General features: G+C 46.5%; 1 protein-coding gene across 2 annotated transcripts; it reads right to left on the reverse strand.

The window, feature by feature from the left end:
* Positions 1-942: 942 nt before the first annotated feature.
* PM20D1 (peptidase M20 domain containing 1) lies at positions 943-13,236 on the reverse strand. 2 transcript variants are annotated; one of them, XR_010993783.1, is made up of 14 exons: positions 13,026-13,236; positions 11,070-11,156; positions 10,261-10,493; positions 8,654-8,740; positions 7,794-7,927; positions 7,242-7,361; positions 6,397-6,472; positions 6,127-6,188; positions 5,804-5,882; positions 4,698-4,769; positions 4,016-4,184; positions 3,242-3,341; positions 2,035-2,534; positions 943-1,820 (listed from the first exon to the last, which is right to left on the reverse strand). XR_010993783.1 is itself a non-coding variant. In XM_068173547.1 (14 exons), the coding sequence occupies exons 1-13, from the start codon at positions 13,219-13,221 to the stop codon at positions 2,405-2,407; spliced, it is 1,545 nt and encodes a 514-aa protein (XP_068029648.1). In that variant the 5' UTR covers positions 13,222-13,236; the 3' UTR covers positions 943-1,820; positions 2,379-2,404. The 2 variants fall into 2 exon arrangements, 1 of the variants encoding a protein (XP_068029648.1); XM_068173547.1 differs by having other exon boundaries at positions 2,379-2,534.
* Positions 13,237-13,879: the final 643 nt, after the last annotated feature.

Here is a 13,879-nt window from a genome sequence, read left to right on the forward strand (position 1 = left end):
CTGGTGGCCCCTGAGGTTGCAGCAAAGCTCTGCTGAGCATGTCCCCAGTGCAGAGGCACTGCAAGATCCCAGGCCTGGCTGATGAGCTGACCTTAACGAGCTCTGCAAGGAGCTGCCCCCGCCAAATCTCATGGCACACATTCACACAGGAGCTGCCAAACCCAGCCCTGCCTTCCCAGCACCCTCTGCCCTTCACTTTTCCTTCAGCAGCAAAATGCATCTTCTTCTTTTAAAGAAACAATCCTCACCAGAACAGAGGTGAGGGGGTTTTGGCTTGGGGGAAGATTACAGAATATACAAGATGCTTTATGTCTTTCGGACACATTTGCTGGTACAACAGGCAAGAAATCCCTCCTTTCACACCACAAGAGTGTGACCCAGGTCAGGATTTTCACAACCTGTGCTCTCTGATGAGATTTTTTTCCATTTTCTCCCTGTTTTCCCATTTTTCCAGTCCCTCTGACTGCCAGCACAACCATCAGCTGTTAAACAATATTGCCCCCATACAGCCACAGCCAAAGCAAAGGCTTTAAAGTCAGTTTTACAGAGATTTGCCAGAGAAAAAAACAACAACAAATCCTTCTCTGCACCTCCCACTGCCAGAGCTGTGTTCCATTCAGTGCTGTGCCCTGACACATCACTTTTGCTGTGCCTGCACACAGGAGCTCACAGGAGCAGTGACACCTCCACAAAAGAGCCACAGACACGTGGCTGAACAAATCACAAAGTGCAGCAAACCAGAAAAGATGCAAACTATTTACTGCCCAACAATGCCTGGCCAGGGTGAGCTGATTTTGTGTAGAAAAGGGAGCAAAGATTAAAGCTGGCTGGAAAATAGGTGGGTTTGTTTTGATGGAAACTTTATGGATTGCTCAGGTGTGGAAATGACTTCATTGCAATTACACAGCTACATAAAAAGACTAAAGAATCACCAGAAAAGAATTCACATTCCTCATTTTATTAGATGAAACTGTCAGTTTTGTTTCAGTTATGCAGTGATACAGTTGGAGCCCTCTGGCCACAGTGATAAGATCAAACTACAAATAAATAAGAGAACGGAATCACAGTTCCACCAGTGTTTTTCAGGATACATTTCAGGGTATTTCCTGTACATTCCAGCACATTTCACAGTATGAATTCAGAGCAGAACATCCACCCATTCCAGTGCATAATTTAAGCTCTGAAAAACAGACACATCTGTGCAGCAGGAGGTGCTGCACTGGTCCCTGCAGCACAGACACTGTCACTGTCACACAGCAGCTTTCAGGCTTTTCTTTGGCTAACATCACTTTGTTAACTATTTATTGAGAGAATTAATTTAATTAACTGATTAAATAAATTATTTGTCTAATTAATACTGGTAACCTCAACTGTCAAGGCCAAAAGAATGCTGAACCCTTTAGTGCTGTTAAAGGTAGGCAGGAAGTGCAAGATGAAGCAGAGGCAACAATCCATGGCCTGCCTTCCCCAGGATTCCCAAAAAACTGAGCAGGAAAGTGGAAATTGCTTGCACTGGCAGTGAAGGAACAAACCTCTGAGCCCTCTGAATTGGAAGAAACTGAAGGGCTTCACAACTTTTGCAATCAAGTTCTCAGAAGAGCAAAGGAGAAGCATAAAGAGATTCAGTGGGAAAAGAGACGAGCAGACAACGGGGATTTAATTCCTTATTTAAAGCTGCAATCCCTTATTCTGACACCCAGTTGCACAACACACCCCGAGCCACACCATGAGTCAGGGAGGGAAAAAATCATCACTAAAATGATGGGAAGGAAAGTTTTCAGCACCTCCTCAGTTACAACAACATGGAAGCTCTGGAGTACCTGAAAATAGAGTCAGAAATCAGTGCAGCCATGACCCTCAGAGTACCATGGATGCTGGTGACAGCATTCCCTGGGAGAATCCCCTGGGAAAATCCCCTGGGAAGCAGCAGTGCCCAGCAGCAGTGCAAGAACCTCTCAGTGTGGCTGTACCAGTGACAGGAACCCTTTCACCGTGCCACAAACCCTCCCCGTGAGCTTCTGGCAGAGTCCTCACCTGAGAAAGATCCATTCACCATAAAAAAGGAGTTTGTCAGAAGCACACAGGATGAGTCACCTTCTAGTGGTGAGTGACTGCTGATTATAGCTTAGATTTTTAGTGATTACCCATTTCAGAGGCTTAAAGTGCTGAAAGAAATTAATGTCAGATTAATGGCTGCACATCAGACCACGGAGAGCAGAACTCAGGGATATTTGTTGCGTTTGGCCAGGTTCCTATCACACAACCAGCACTTTTCCCATCTGTATGTAAACCACAATATAAAAAAAAACCCAAATCCCGGCTGTAGCTCAATACATAAGACACAACTGCATCTTCAGCACCCATGTCCCAGAGTCCACCTGCAGCTGCTCTTCCCAGAAGTCTCTCAGAGCTCGTGGGAGCTGGCGTGGGGCTCTGGAAGTGTCTCAATGTCACAGTTCTTGATCAGCTGAAAGAGGAACTCCACCTGTTTCTCATAATTCTCAATGGAGATTCTCTCGTTCAACCCATGGATCCTGAAAGAAAAAGGACATTTTTCAGCCCAGGGGGAATTTCTGACCCAATTGCACAAACTCAGCACCCTGCTTGGCTGTTGACTTCATAAAGCAGGGCACAACAGAAAACCACATCAATATAGACCAAAAACTGCACTGGAACCAACCCAAATGTACTGATTCAAAGGCTCAGAGCCCAACAGCCAAGTCTGGAAAAAATCAAAAAATCTAATATTGAAAAAATCCTAATGGCCCATTTCTTGGCCATTCCTGTAGAGCCAGAACACTCAACTCCTGCACCATCTGCACCTCAATAAAACGAGAAATCTAAATAAGCAAACAATCCCTTGCATGATGATGTTGTTACCACATAATTTCAGGAAATTTCAAATCAATTCAGAGTGGCAAGTGTCCAAATATGTGGATAAATCTGCAGGACAAGGCCAACTACCAGAACAACACCTCTCACACTGCTGCAGCACACAAAAGATCCACTCAGCACCACAGAATCAAACACCTGAATGGGTCCTGCCTGCATTGGAAGGAACAAAGAGCCAAGGCTGACAGTGCACCAGGGTAACTTCCATCCCCAGCACCCAAATCTGCAGGAAATGGGTGGCCTGACAGCGTGGGAGGCCAAGGTACACAAGACTGGGTTTCCTTCTGCTCATGGATCTCCTTTTTCCCTGGGCCCACCCCAAGAGCTGCCCACGTGCAGAGCTCAGTACCTGGGGAGATCATCCTGTTTCAGGAGCAGAGGGTTGAACCTGTAAATGGCCTTGGTGACGTTGGTGAAGTGCCTGCTGTCCGTGTTTCCAATGCACGTGCCTGGAAAACAAACCTCAGGGTTGTTCTGCAGGAGAGGAACAACTGAACTTCAAAAAGTGACCCACCTTTCCCCAGGAGAGAGGAAAAGCAAATGATAACAGTCCTGCACTGCCTGCACCAAAAGCATCACTGGTGCCATTGATTGGTACATGCTGGAGAACATTCTCTCCTTCAGGAGCAGGAACTCAACCTGAGAACAGCCTTGACACTCAGCCTCCCCAAAAATTTAAGCTTTAAAATTCAGTCCAACAACTGCAGAGCTAGGAAGGAGTTGGAAGAAAGGGAAGGGGCTGGGATCATAAGGAACAATACAGAAAAGCAGGAATGGCTTTGCCAGCTATGAAAACAATAAAAGAAGAACTAAAGCAAGAAGACCTCCTCCTTTCCCTCACAATTCCTTTCTTCCCTGAAGAGATTCCTTTGTATGTGCAGACAGCCCAATCCAAGGCTCATTGTTTCTGTCAGCTTCCTGTTTGCTTTTTTACTTCCACTACCAAAAAACAACATTAGAACTTTTAAAGCATAAAGAGGGAATGGAATAAAAAGAGGAAAAACCAGCTGTTTCCAGCAGTTAACAGCTGGGGTGGAGGAGTACACAGCAAATGGAAACAAGGCAGTGCTGGGGGAGGGAAAAACAGAAGAGGAAACAATAATCATCATGTGCCTGCTGTCACCTGGGACTACACTGTCAACATCTGGGAAAGTGTCCAGGATGGTTCTTTGAAAAATATGGACTGCAAATGTCTGCTCATCCCAAGGACTGATGGGCAGGGGGTCAAAGGCCTCCACCACATCAATCTTCACTCTGTCATCAGCAATGGTGTTCCTGACTGTCTCCAGCACCTGTGGGTGAAACACAGAGACAACAGCAGCACGAGAAATGAGAAAGCAGCCCTTAGAGACATCAGCAGATGTTCAGCTTTCCAGAAAACATCTGTCTGTGAACTGTCAGTTGTGGCTGCAAATACAGGCTGGAAGTGTGTGTCAGTCCCTCTTCTGAGTGCGTGGCTGACACTTCAGCTGAATTTTTTAATCAGATGCACATCACAGTCTCAAGGTACTCCTGAACTGCTTCAGCCCTGGGAGGCAGGAGCTCAGCCTGCTGCTCTTGGAAATTATGGCATCCAAATAATCCAGAAAAAGTTTCTTTCAGAGAAAGAAACTTCCAGCAAAGGCTTGGGGAGGGAAGAGGTTTTGTACTGACAACATTTCACAGCTGTCCTGGGCTGGACAGGCCTGTCAGGCCTCCTGAGGTGTGCAAGATTCCCAAACTCTCCCAGGTCACAAACCCATTCCATATCCCAGATGATCCACGTGCCCTGTGGCACAAAACTGAGGAGATCTGACCAGGGCTACCTCAGCAGCTGTCTCAGCTGAGTGGATCCTGAAGTTCACTGTGGCTCTTGCAGAGGAAGGGATGACATTCACCTGGAAAAAAGGAAGGGCCAAAGCTTAAAAAGAAGTGAAAACCAGAACAAAATGCCAGCTGAAAACTGAGAACTGCTCCAACAACTGCAGGCCTCAGGTGCTCCACTGTTTCCACCAAGTGTGATGTCTCTTTCTGTGTTAAAACACTGTAAATCCTATCTAAAATGCAAATAAACAGACAAAGAAATATTCATGAAATCAAGAGAAATGAAGTTAGCTGTTACTTCTATAGAAGTTTTTATCTTGAGCTAAGCCCTCTACCTTCAGAAAATTTATACTGAGAAATTCTGAAACTCTGGATTTTTTAAGTGATATTTTTACCTCATGTCACATTACGTCACATAATTTGGGTAAATATGAGTCACTTAACAACTGATTTTTATTGAACACATAACTCTTCTTATCTACAGACTGAATATTACAACTTTATTAAACAAAAACGTGTAATGTTTATTTAAAAAAAGCCCAAGGAACCAGGGTGTCACTTCCCTCCTGGCCACTCCGTGTCACTGTTCAGCCACTGCATCTTCCCCTGTCCAGTGATGCTTTTCAGTCAGATTTTTTCAGGGACACACCAAACACAGCCTGTTTGTTTTCCAGAGCTCCAGTATTTTTGGACAGCTCCACCTTCTTATCAGGGCAGGATCTGGCTGTTATCTCTCAGTCCAAGGTGCACATTTAACACACTTCAGGCAACCCCCAGACCTGTGCTGCAAATGTCTGGGTCAGGGAAGTGTTTGTGCCTGTGACACTTTCAAACATTGCCTTTGATACTTTATAGGATTGTGCAGAAACCACATTTTCCTGTCTATGCTGAAATATTAACAATTTTAACAGTGGTGGACAGAGATCAGATACTTCTGAAAGGAAGTGATTTTCAACTGTAGCCAAATCCAAGCCACATCTGAGGTAAGAATGAGACTGTGGAACCACACAGGGCCCACACTGATCTTAGAACTGGATACAAATAGGTGAAAATTAAATGTCCTAATTGTCTCATCATAACTACATGGAGAAAAACATAAATAAAGTACCTTGATTCCTGCATTAAACAGGGTGACTGCAGTGGTCGTTCGGATCAAGGCACTGGTGGAAGGTTTCCAGGCAAGCACTCTACAAAAATAGAAAAAAACAAACACAATTTTTCAAATAAGTTGAATATTGCTAAAAAATAAGTACCATAATTCCACAGGCAATGAGCTGAATGATGGCTTATTCAATTAACAAAGTGGTTATTAACAGGAAACCACTGAATTATCCAAACTACAAAATAACTGATTTCCTGGGAAGATTAGAAATGGCTTCATCTTTTAAGGGTGAGAGGCTGGGGATGTTTATCAAGGATCTCTTTTCTTACCTGCTGACAATAGGTGAGAACAGCCACAAATTGCTCATGATGATGTTGAGAGGAAACTTGAACTAAGGGGAAGAAACAAAACCATGAATCAGAAAGTTTTAATTTGTCAAGAGGGCGGTGGAGTCACTTGAATATGGACAAAACAATTCCAGCAGGAACAATAATCTGGGAGAAAAATCAGCTTTTTTTTATCCTTTCTACACAGCTCTAAACTCTTCAGTTGGTTACTCTTACAGAAATTTGGGCATGAAATCCTGCCTCTGTCCTCACCTCTGCTGCGAGGTGCTCCATAGTCATGAGCTCTGGGCCGTAGCCAAACAGGTTGCGCAAGGGATTCTGCTCCAGCCTACAAAACAAATTGTTAATGTTTTCAACACTGAAAAGGTTAAAAAACAACTCTCTAGCTGTTATTGCTCCAGAAGGATGTCAGGAATCTGATTTGTGAAATGTATCCCTGTTACTGGAGATGCAATCACATTCTGCTCTCCTGGTAAGTAAATGTGCAAGCACAGCTCCGCAGATTTCTGGGCATTCCAGTCACGTGCAAAGATTTCCTTTGAGAAACAGCTGAAAAAATCCCAAAGCCTGGCTCCTATAAATGCATGGAAATCCAGAAAAATAGCACACAAATCCCACCATGTCTGGACATACTCAGTTTTTCTAAAATATGTATTTCTTAGCCAATTTGGTATCTACACAGAGATGTAAAGAGATGATTTCTGCAGTCACATTATGACTCTATTCCATGTGCATTGGAGAATTCCCAGCTGAGGTAGCAGGGATGTGCAGCAACAAATTCCAGAGAAATCCTGCCACCCAAACAAAGGAATCTCTGTTGCTATAGAGTAAATTAGGGCAGACAGCACTTGTCTTGCTTTTAAAGAATTGGCTGACACTTGGAACAGCTGAAGTGCAAGGACTCTGCAGACACCTGGCAATTGTTCCTTGACTGGGAGTTTCATTTCTGCCCTTCAAAGTGAGCTACAAACTGCAATTTCAAATATAGAACAGCTGTTTGAAAAAGACTCTAAACACAAATATTTAAACAGTCACATATCAGTGATTCAGGAGGTTTTTTGACTGTTTTTGATATCGAGTGACAGGGAAATTCTCACCTGGACATGGCTGCTGCCAGAATTCCAATACTTGTCTCCTTAGGAGGAAAGGATGAATGCCCTGGCTCTTTTTCCACAGTGAAGTTCAGTGTCATTGAACCTTTTTCTGTGACAGCAATCCTGGACAATGATAAATTTATCAATTAATTAACAAATAAATGACTAACGTAATTCCAAACACACACACACAGACTGCAGATAAAAATAACTACCCTGCATAGTTTTAGTATGATAAAAACCACTCAAGCAGCAACAACAAATCATTAACACAGTGTTTAGATCTCTGCAGATGTCTGGGCTGCTTCTGCAGTGAGCAGAGCTCCAGAGCACAGAGTTAAAATGCTCAGTGGAAGGTTGTGCCTCTGTCAGCATGACTGTGATGTACAGCAGGCAGAGGCTGAAGGCCCCTGCCTTGCACTTTGCGCCACTGCTGCAGCTCCAGCAGCACCAACGCTGCCACACGCCTTGAAAACATTCTGCAGGGACATCAACAATGTCATTTATCACTAATTAATGACTGAAAATTAATCACATTCTGGTGGTCACTCTTACATAGCCACTGGCTTCTTCACCCCTGCAATGATGCCATCCAGCACCGCGCTCCCCTCATCCAGCAGGAAGGACAGTTTCACTCCTCTGGCTTCCAGCAGAGCTGCAATTTTCCTTGCTCCCTTCAGCCCAGACACCTGTGCAATCCAGGCAGAGGAACTGATCAGACCCAGCCAGAACACTGGGAGGAAAACTGGAAAGCACCTTGCTGGTTGGCTACAGCACAAAGAGTGCATGAAATCCCCCTGGGGAACAGCTGCAGAGCAACCAAAAAAGATTCTTCCAGGAAAATTAATTGGCGATCATTAATGGCCTGATAGCAGATGAATTTATAGCCATGATGAGGAGTGCTCTCATTGACGAGTCGCTGACGGCTGCTTTCATTTGATAACTCAGAGCTATAAACTCCACAGACCTATTTATTTCAACTATTAATAATTCTTTGTCTTTATATTTTGACAGTGCCTAACCAAACCCACCTCCCCTGTCTCCCTGTACCACTGGAACATACTGGCCAGTTCTTCCTCAACATTTGGTACAACCATGTGAATCTCACCCCAGCTTTTCCTGTCTCCAAAATGAGATTCCTGCTGCACCTTCCTTGCAGAAAAGAATTTGAAGTGACACCCTCCAATGTTCTTTTCCCTTTTCTCATCACACCAAACCCTTTGTGAACGTCACTCCAAGCCAAACAATCAATACATAACTGTGACCTGGGGCCTGACACAGTATCTTCCCCACAGAACCAAGAAAAACAGGAAAGACCTTCCAGCTAAACAATGTTTCAAAATTAAGCCTTGTTACCTAGAGGAACAATGCAAACAGGTTGTTGTTGTTTCAAGGAAAGGAAAGAAAGAAAATACCTCCTCGTCGTGGCCAATGCCAACATAGAAGGAGCGGCGGGGTCTGTAATTCCTCCTCAGCAGGAATTCCAGAGCTTGCAGAATGCCCTGCAGGAAAAGCAGAACGTGCTGAACCATCCCTGTGTGGTAATCAGGAGAATAAATGCATCAGAATGCAGTGTGATGGAAGAGAACTGTGATGCTTTCACAGCCCTTGTGCTGTTCACAGCTAAGCTTTGATTCCTACAGCTCCCACTGAGGATATTCCTGTTCCTTGGAAAAGACACTGCAGTGGTTTTGATCAATAATGCTCTGCCAGGTGTCAGGGTAGGAACATGAAATACAGAGCAGCTGGTTCAGGGACAAACTGCACAGGGAGCCCCCCCAGAGCCAGAATTACCCAAGAATTCACCGTTCCCTTACAGTGCCTGTCACACACCCAGACTGGATCTACCCGGAGCTACCAAATCCAGGCTGCATGTTTTGTACAAGTGCCAAGATGACAGAAACAGAACAAGAAACTTAATCTGAAGGATGAGAAATCAAATCTACCATTTGCTGTGGCAATATATAGATATTAAAAACAATACATTTGCTCTGTTATTCCATCTCTCTTTTTCTATTTAAATTACTTAATTTTTCACCTATCATCTCTATATTGTCAGCTCCCATTTTTGCCATGCTCACTGAAATTGCTGATTTTTGTTGGTTTTTTTTGGCCATTTGTGGAGTTACTTGTGCAGTTCACAGCAGAATGAAGCACCAACCTAAACTTTTAAGTTTCAAGGCTTTGAAACTGATGATTAAACATCCTGAAACTTTCAAGGAGTGTGTCCTGTGTGACACTAAGCATCTGTTCAAATTTAAATACAGGGCTGCCATGGAAGTCATCATCAAAGTCACAAAGGGACATTTTCCTTATCAATTTTTCCATCAACCTTTTCCCCATGAGAAATCTTTCCCACTCTTTTCTGAATCCATTCCTCCTAAATGTGTTTAGTACAACAGCTCTTTGTTCTGCCACAGCCTGGACAAAAGATGCAGGGTTGTTTGTCTATCTTATTAAATAAACACATTTAATTTGAAACTCAGGCCTTTTCAAAGGGCCGGTTTTGGCTTGGAGTACCTCTGTGACACCTGGGAAAAAGGAAAAGGTCTATCCCTGATTTCAAACACAGCACCTGACAGAGAATTATGGAATGGCTTGGGTTGGCAGGGATCTTATAGCACATCCAGTGCCACAGGCAGGGAAACTTCCACTATCCCAGGCTGCTCCAACCTGGTCTTGGACACTCCCAGGGATGGGGGAGCCACAAATTCTATCGGCACTTGTGCCATAAACCTTTAAACTGGCATTTAACCAAACTCATCTGCATCTGGGAATACGATTGTCCTGATTCTTCATGAGTTTTAACCCTCTTTTCTTTAGTAACAGTGGTCACTCCACTCCATCTTTAGGAAAAGTCAGGAGAAAACTGCAGGACTTGGAATTTATCCAAACTAAGAATTTATCCCTACCAGAAAGAGGGGCAAGAGAGAGACAACAGTGAATTCCAAGAGGATGGGCTGCTCCCCTCTGCCTTTCCCAGGCTGTGTCTCTGTGGAAGGACATTACCAAGCACACGTACGATGGCAGAGTTTTTGTTATCCAGCGTTCCGCGTCCATAGATGAAACCTTCATGCTCGGCAGCTGAGAAAGGAGGGAAATCCCAGCCCTCAGGGGGAGCAGGCACCACATCCATGTGTGCCAGCAGCATATAGGGCAGCAGGCCAGGGGCAGAGCCCTGAACTGTAAACAGGTGGCTGTATTTCCCAACAATTTCATGTTGGATGAACTTTGAAGAAAATACAGCCGGGAAGACTGTTAAGGAAAAAAAAATTAAAGACACATGTAAAAGAAAAAAATTAACAATAATGGCCAATTTTTGCATTATTCCATAGTTATTACATTATTCCAGAGTTGTCAGCTAGGTAGCAGCAGGGGGGAACTGTAAATAAGACTGGCCACAGTAGAGAATAGAAGTTCTCACACTTCTACCAATCCATCTCACTTGGGACTTGAAACTCTCCTAAACAAAACCAGAATTCTTGTCCAGCAGTGCTGCAGCTCTTTTGCAGGGAGCAATGATGGAACTGCCATCCAAAAAATTAGGTTGAAGCAGCAGCAGTGATCCTCTTTTAATTTTTGTATGGCATTTAACCATCTCAAGGACCAAAACCCATCATTACAAACAGTCTTTTGAACCTTTTGGGGTCATTGATTCCCTCAAACCACTGCTGCAGAGGGGACACACATGTGACATTTCTGACAGGCCTTTCATAATGAAAAACATAAAAATCTCTTCCCTTATATTCAGGAATGATACATGCTCTCTTCAATTTGTTTATTAAAATGAATATAGAGCAGCAGAGATTGCCAAGACTGAAAGTTCAGTACCTTTCTGAATATAGCTCCCAAATTCTGCCATGGCAGTTGTATTCAAATCCTCCGGAGACCTGGACACAGTTGGGATTTTAATGGCCCCTTCAAAGAAACACAGGACAGAAATCACTCAGCACCAAAACCAAACTAAGCTCGAACTGCACTTCAAAAGTGGAAGTACATTTACGTTCCTGAGTGTTTTTCCAGGCTTTAAACATTATTTCACAGCACAGCACGAGCTGCCACGATCAAAAAGAGACTGATGTGCTTCAGCTGGGCCGTGCACATGCAGCCACCAGCGGTTCCTAACAGCTCAGCCAAGGTATCTCTCTGGACAATTTGACTCCACTTCTCATGCTGAAGTGTTGAATGATATCCTTAGAAATGCTGCTGTCCAGGAGCAGCTGCAATTTGCTTGGGTGATCTGATTCCCCAGAGCCATAGGCTCCTCTGGCAGCTGAGCAGGCAGCTGGCTTGGCAGTCCAAGGCTCTTTCTCAAGAGTTAAGCAGGTTGTGATGGTTATTACACCTCCATACTGCTTTATAAATTAACCTATATAAACAGACAGGACTTTTGTTGGCCCTTTTGGTGTGCCCTGTCATTTAAACAGGCTCTCCAACATCCAGTCCCTGTCCTGCAGAACACGGGAGTAACTCAGCCCCAGCTGCCTTTCCAAACAGCAGCTGCCAGGAGAGGTTATGGATTCTTTTGAGGTCGTGTGATTCATGAATTAACACAAAAATCTATTGTGAGCCTTCATTTTCCCATTAAAAAAAGAATGCAAACATGATCTGCTAGGCAATAAATCCCACAAACCAGCAAGGTATGAGGTTTACACACAGGGTTTTATCACTTGGTGCCAGATTGTGGTTTCCTGCACAGTGCCAGCCCCACTGAGAGCTAAACCCCTCAAATCTTCTACGTCAGACAGCACAAACAGCCCAGGACTGGTCACAGCAGTGGTGAGCAAGAACAAGAAAGGGAGAAAATCCCGACAGTGACTTATCCAGTGGACAAAGGCATGTCTGGAAACGCCTTCACGGGTGTCTGGCAAAATTCTGTGTGTTCAAGCAGGAAACGGTGGAGAAAATCAACACAGGGCAAGAGTTGGCTCAGGAGAAGCACAGGATGGTTGAGGTTGGAAAATCCCTCTGGGATCATCGAGTCCAGGCTGTGCCCGATCCCCACCCTGAGCACTCAGTGCCACCTCCAGGGATGGGCACTCCAAACCCCCCTGGGCAGCCCCTTCCAGCCCTTTCCATGAGGAAATTCCTGCTGGTGTTCAACCTGAGCCTCCCCAGCACAGCCTGAGGCCGTTCCCTCTCCTCCTGTCCCTGTTCCCTGGGATAAGATCCCAAATCCCCCCCGGCTGTCCCCTCCTGGCAGGGAGTTGTGCAGAGCCAGAAATTCCCCTGAGCCTCCTTTTCTCCAGGCTGAGCCCCTTCCTCAGCTCCTTCAGGACTCTCCAGACCCTTCCCATCCCCTCAGGACTCTCCAAACCCTTCCCAGCTCCCTCAGGACTCTCCAGACCCTTCCCATCCCCTCATGACTCTCCAAACCCTTTCCCAGCTCCCTCAGGACCCTCCAAACCCTTCCCCAGTTCCCTCAGGACTATCCAAACCCTTTCCCAGCTCCCTCAGGACTCTCCAAACCCTTTCCCAGCTCCCTCAGGACCCTCCAAACCCTTTCCCAGCTCCCTCAGGACTCTCCATTCCCTTCCCTGGACCCGCTCCAGCCCTTCCTGAACTGCAGCGCCCAGGACTGGACACGGCGCTCAAGGCGTGGCCTCAGCAGTGCCCAGCACAGATTTTCAGTCGCTTCCTTAGTCCTGCTGGGAGCCAAAACCCGGTTCCTTGCAGGGAAAGCACCCGGGGAGCGGCCGCCTCCACACCCGCCCCCCGTGCCCTGGTCCCCCCTCAGGAGGGGCCAGTCCCGGGGCGAGGGGGGCTCACAGCGCTGGGCCCCCTCACCTCGCAGCGCCTCCTTGAGCTCCCGCCGCTCGCCGGCGCTGAGGGCGGCGGTGCCGGTGCTCCGTGCCCAGAGCCGCGGGACCCCGGCCGGGGCTCGCAGGACGAAGGCGCGGAGCAGGACGGCGGCCGCCAGCGCCAGCACCACCGAGCCCAGCGCCAGCAGCGCCGCCGTCACCGCCCGCCGCCCGCCCGCCATCACTGAAAGCAGCACGCCCGCGGCTGACGGGCGTGGCCCGGAGCCAATCGCCACCCGTCTCGTCAGCATGGTGGCCAATGGGAGTGGAGCAGGGGCGGGCTTAGCCCGCTCCTCTCGCGGGTGCTGCTGGGAGCTGTAGTTTGCAGCGGATGTGGCGGCGGCCGAGGAAAGCGCGGAGTTAGGGAATGGTTTGTGTTGGAAAGGATCTTAAATCCCATCCCGTTCCACCCCTGCCGTGTCAGGGACACCTTCCACTGTCCCAGGCTGCTCCGAGCCCGTTCCAGCCTGGCCTTGGACAATTCCAGGGATGGGGCAGCCGCAGCTTCTCTGGGGTACCCTGTGCCAGGGCCTGCCCACCCTCACGGGGAAGAATTTCTTCCCAATATCTTGGGATGCTGCTCCCAAAAGGATGGGGATGAAAGGAGTTCCTGTGGGGAATAACCACCCCAGGCTCATTGGGGCCACAGGTGAGGCAGAAGGATGCCAGGACTGGCCAAGGGACAGCCCAGGGAGTCTCTGTGTTGTGCAGCCCCGCTCCTGACTGACTTTAAATCCACCTGCTTTTCAAAATATGTCACTTCTTTCCTTAATTCTACCAGCTAGCACGACGGAACAGTTCTTATTCCCTTCTTTGCAGCTGTTCTGAATGGAATGAGAA

Source organism: Anomalospiza imberbis, chromosome 26 (assembly GCF_031753505.1).
Source record: "Anomalospiza imberbis isolate Cuckoo-Finch-1a 21T00152 chromosome 26, ASM3175350v1, whole genome shotgun sequence".
NCBI classification, from domain to species: domain Eukaryota; kingdom Metazoa; phylum Chordata; class Aves; order Passeriformes; family Viduidae; genus Anomalospiza; species Anomalospiza imberbis.

What these genes read in the sequence shown, in the direction of transcription:
- PM20D1 (XM_068173547.1), bottom strand. Translation starts at nt 13,221, where the DNA reads ATGGCGGGCGGGCGGCGGGCGGTGACGGCGGCGCTGCTGGCGCTGGGC. An exon ending in GCTCAAGGAGGCGCTGCGAG is followed by an intron (nt 11,157 to 13,025) that starts GTGAGGGGGCCC and finishes GTTTCTTTGAAG; the next exon opens with GGGCCATTAAAATCCCAACT. An exon ending in CAGCTGAGACAGCTGCTGAG is followed by an intron (nt 4,185 to 4,697) that starts GTAGCCCTGGTC and finishes TTTCACCCACAG; the next exon opens with GTGCTGGAGACAGTCAGGAA.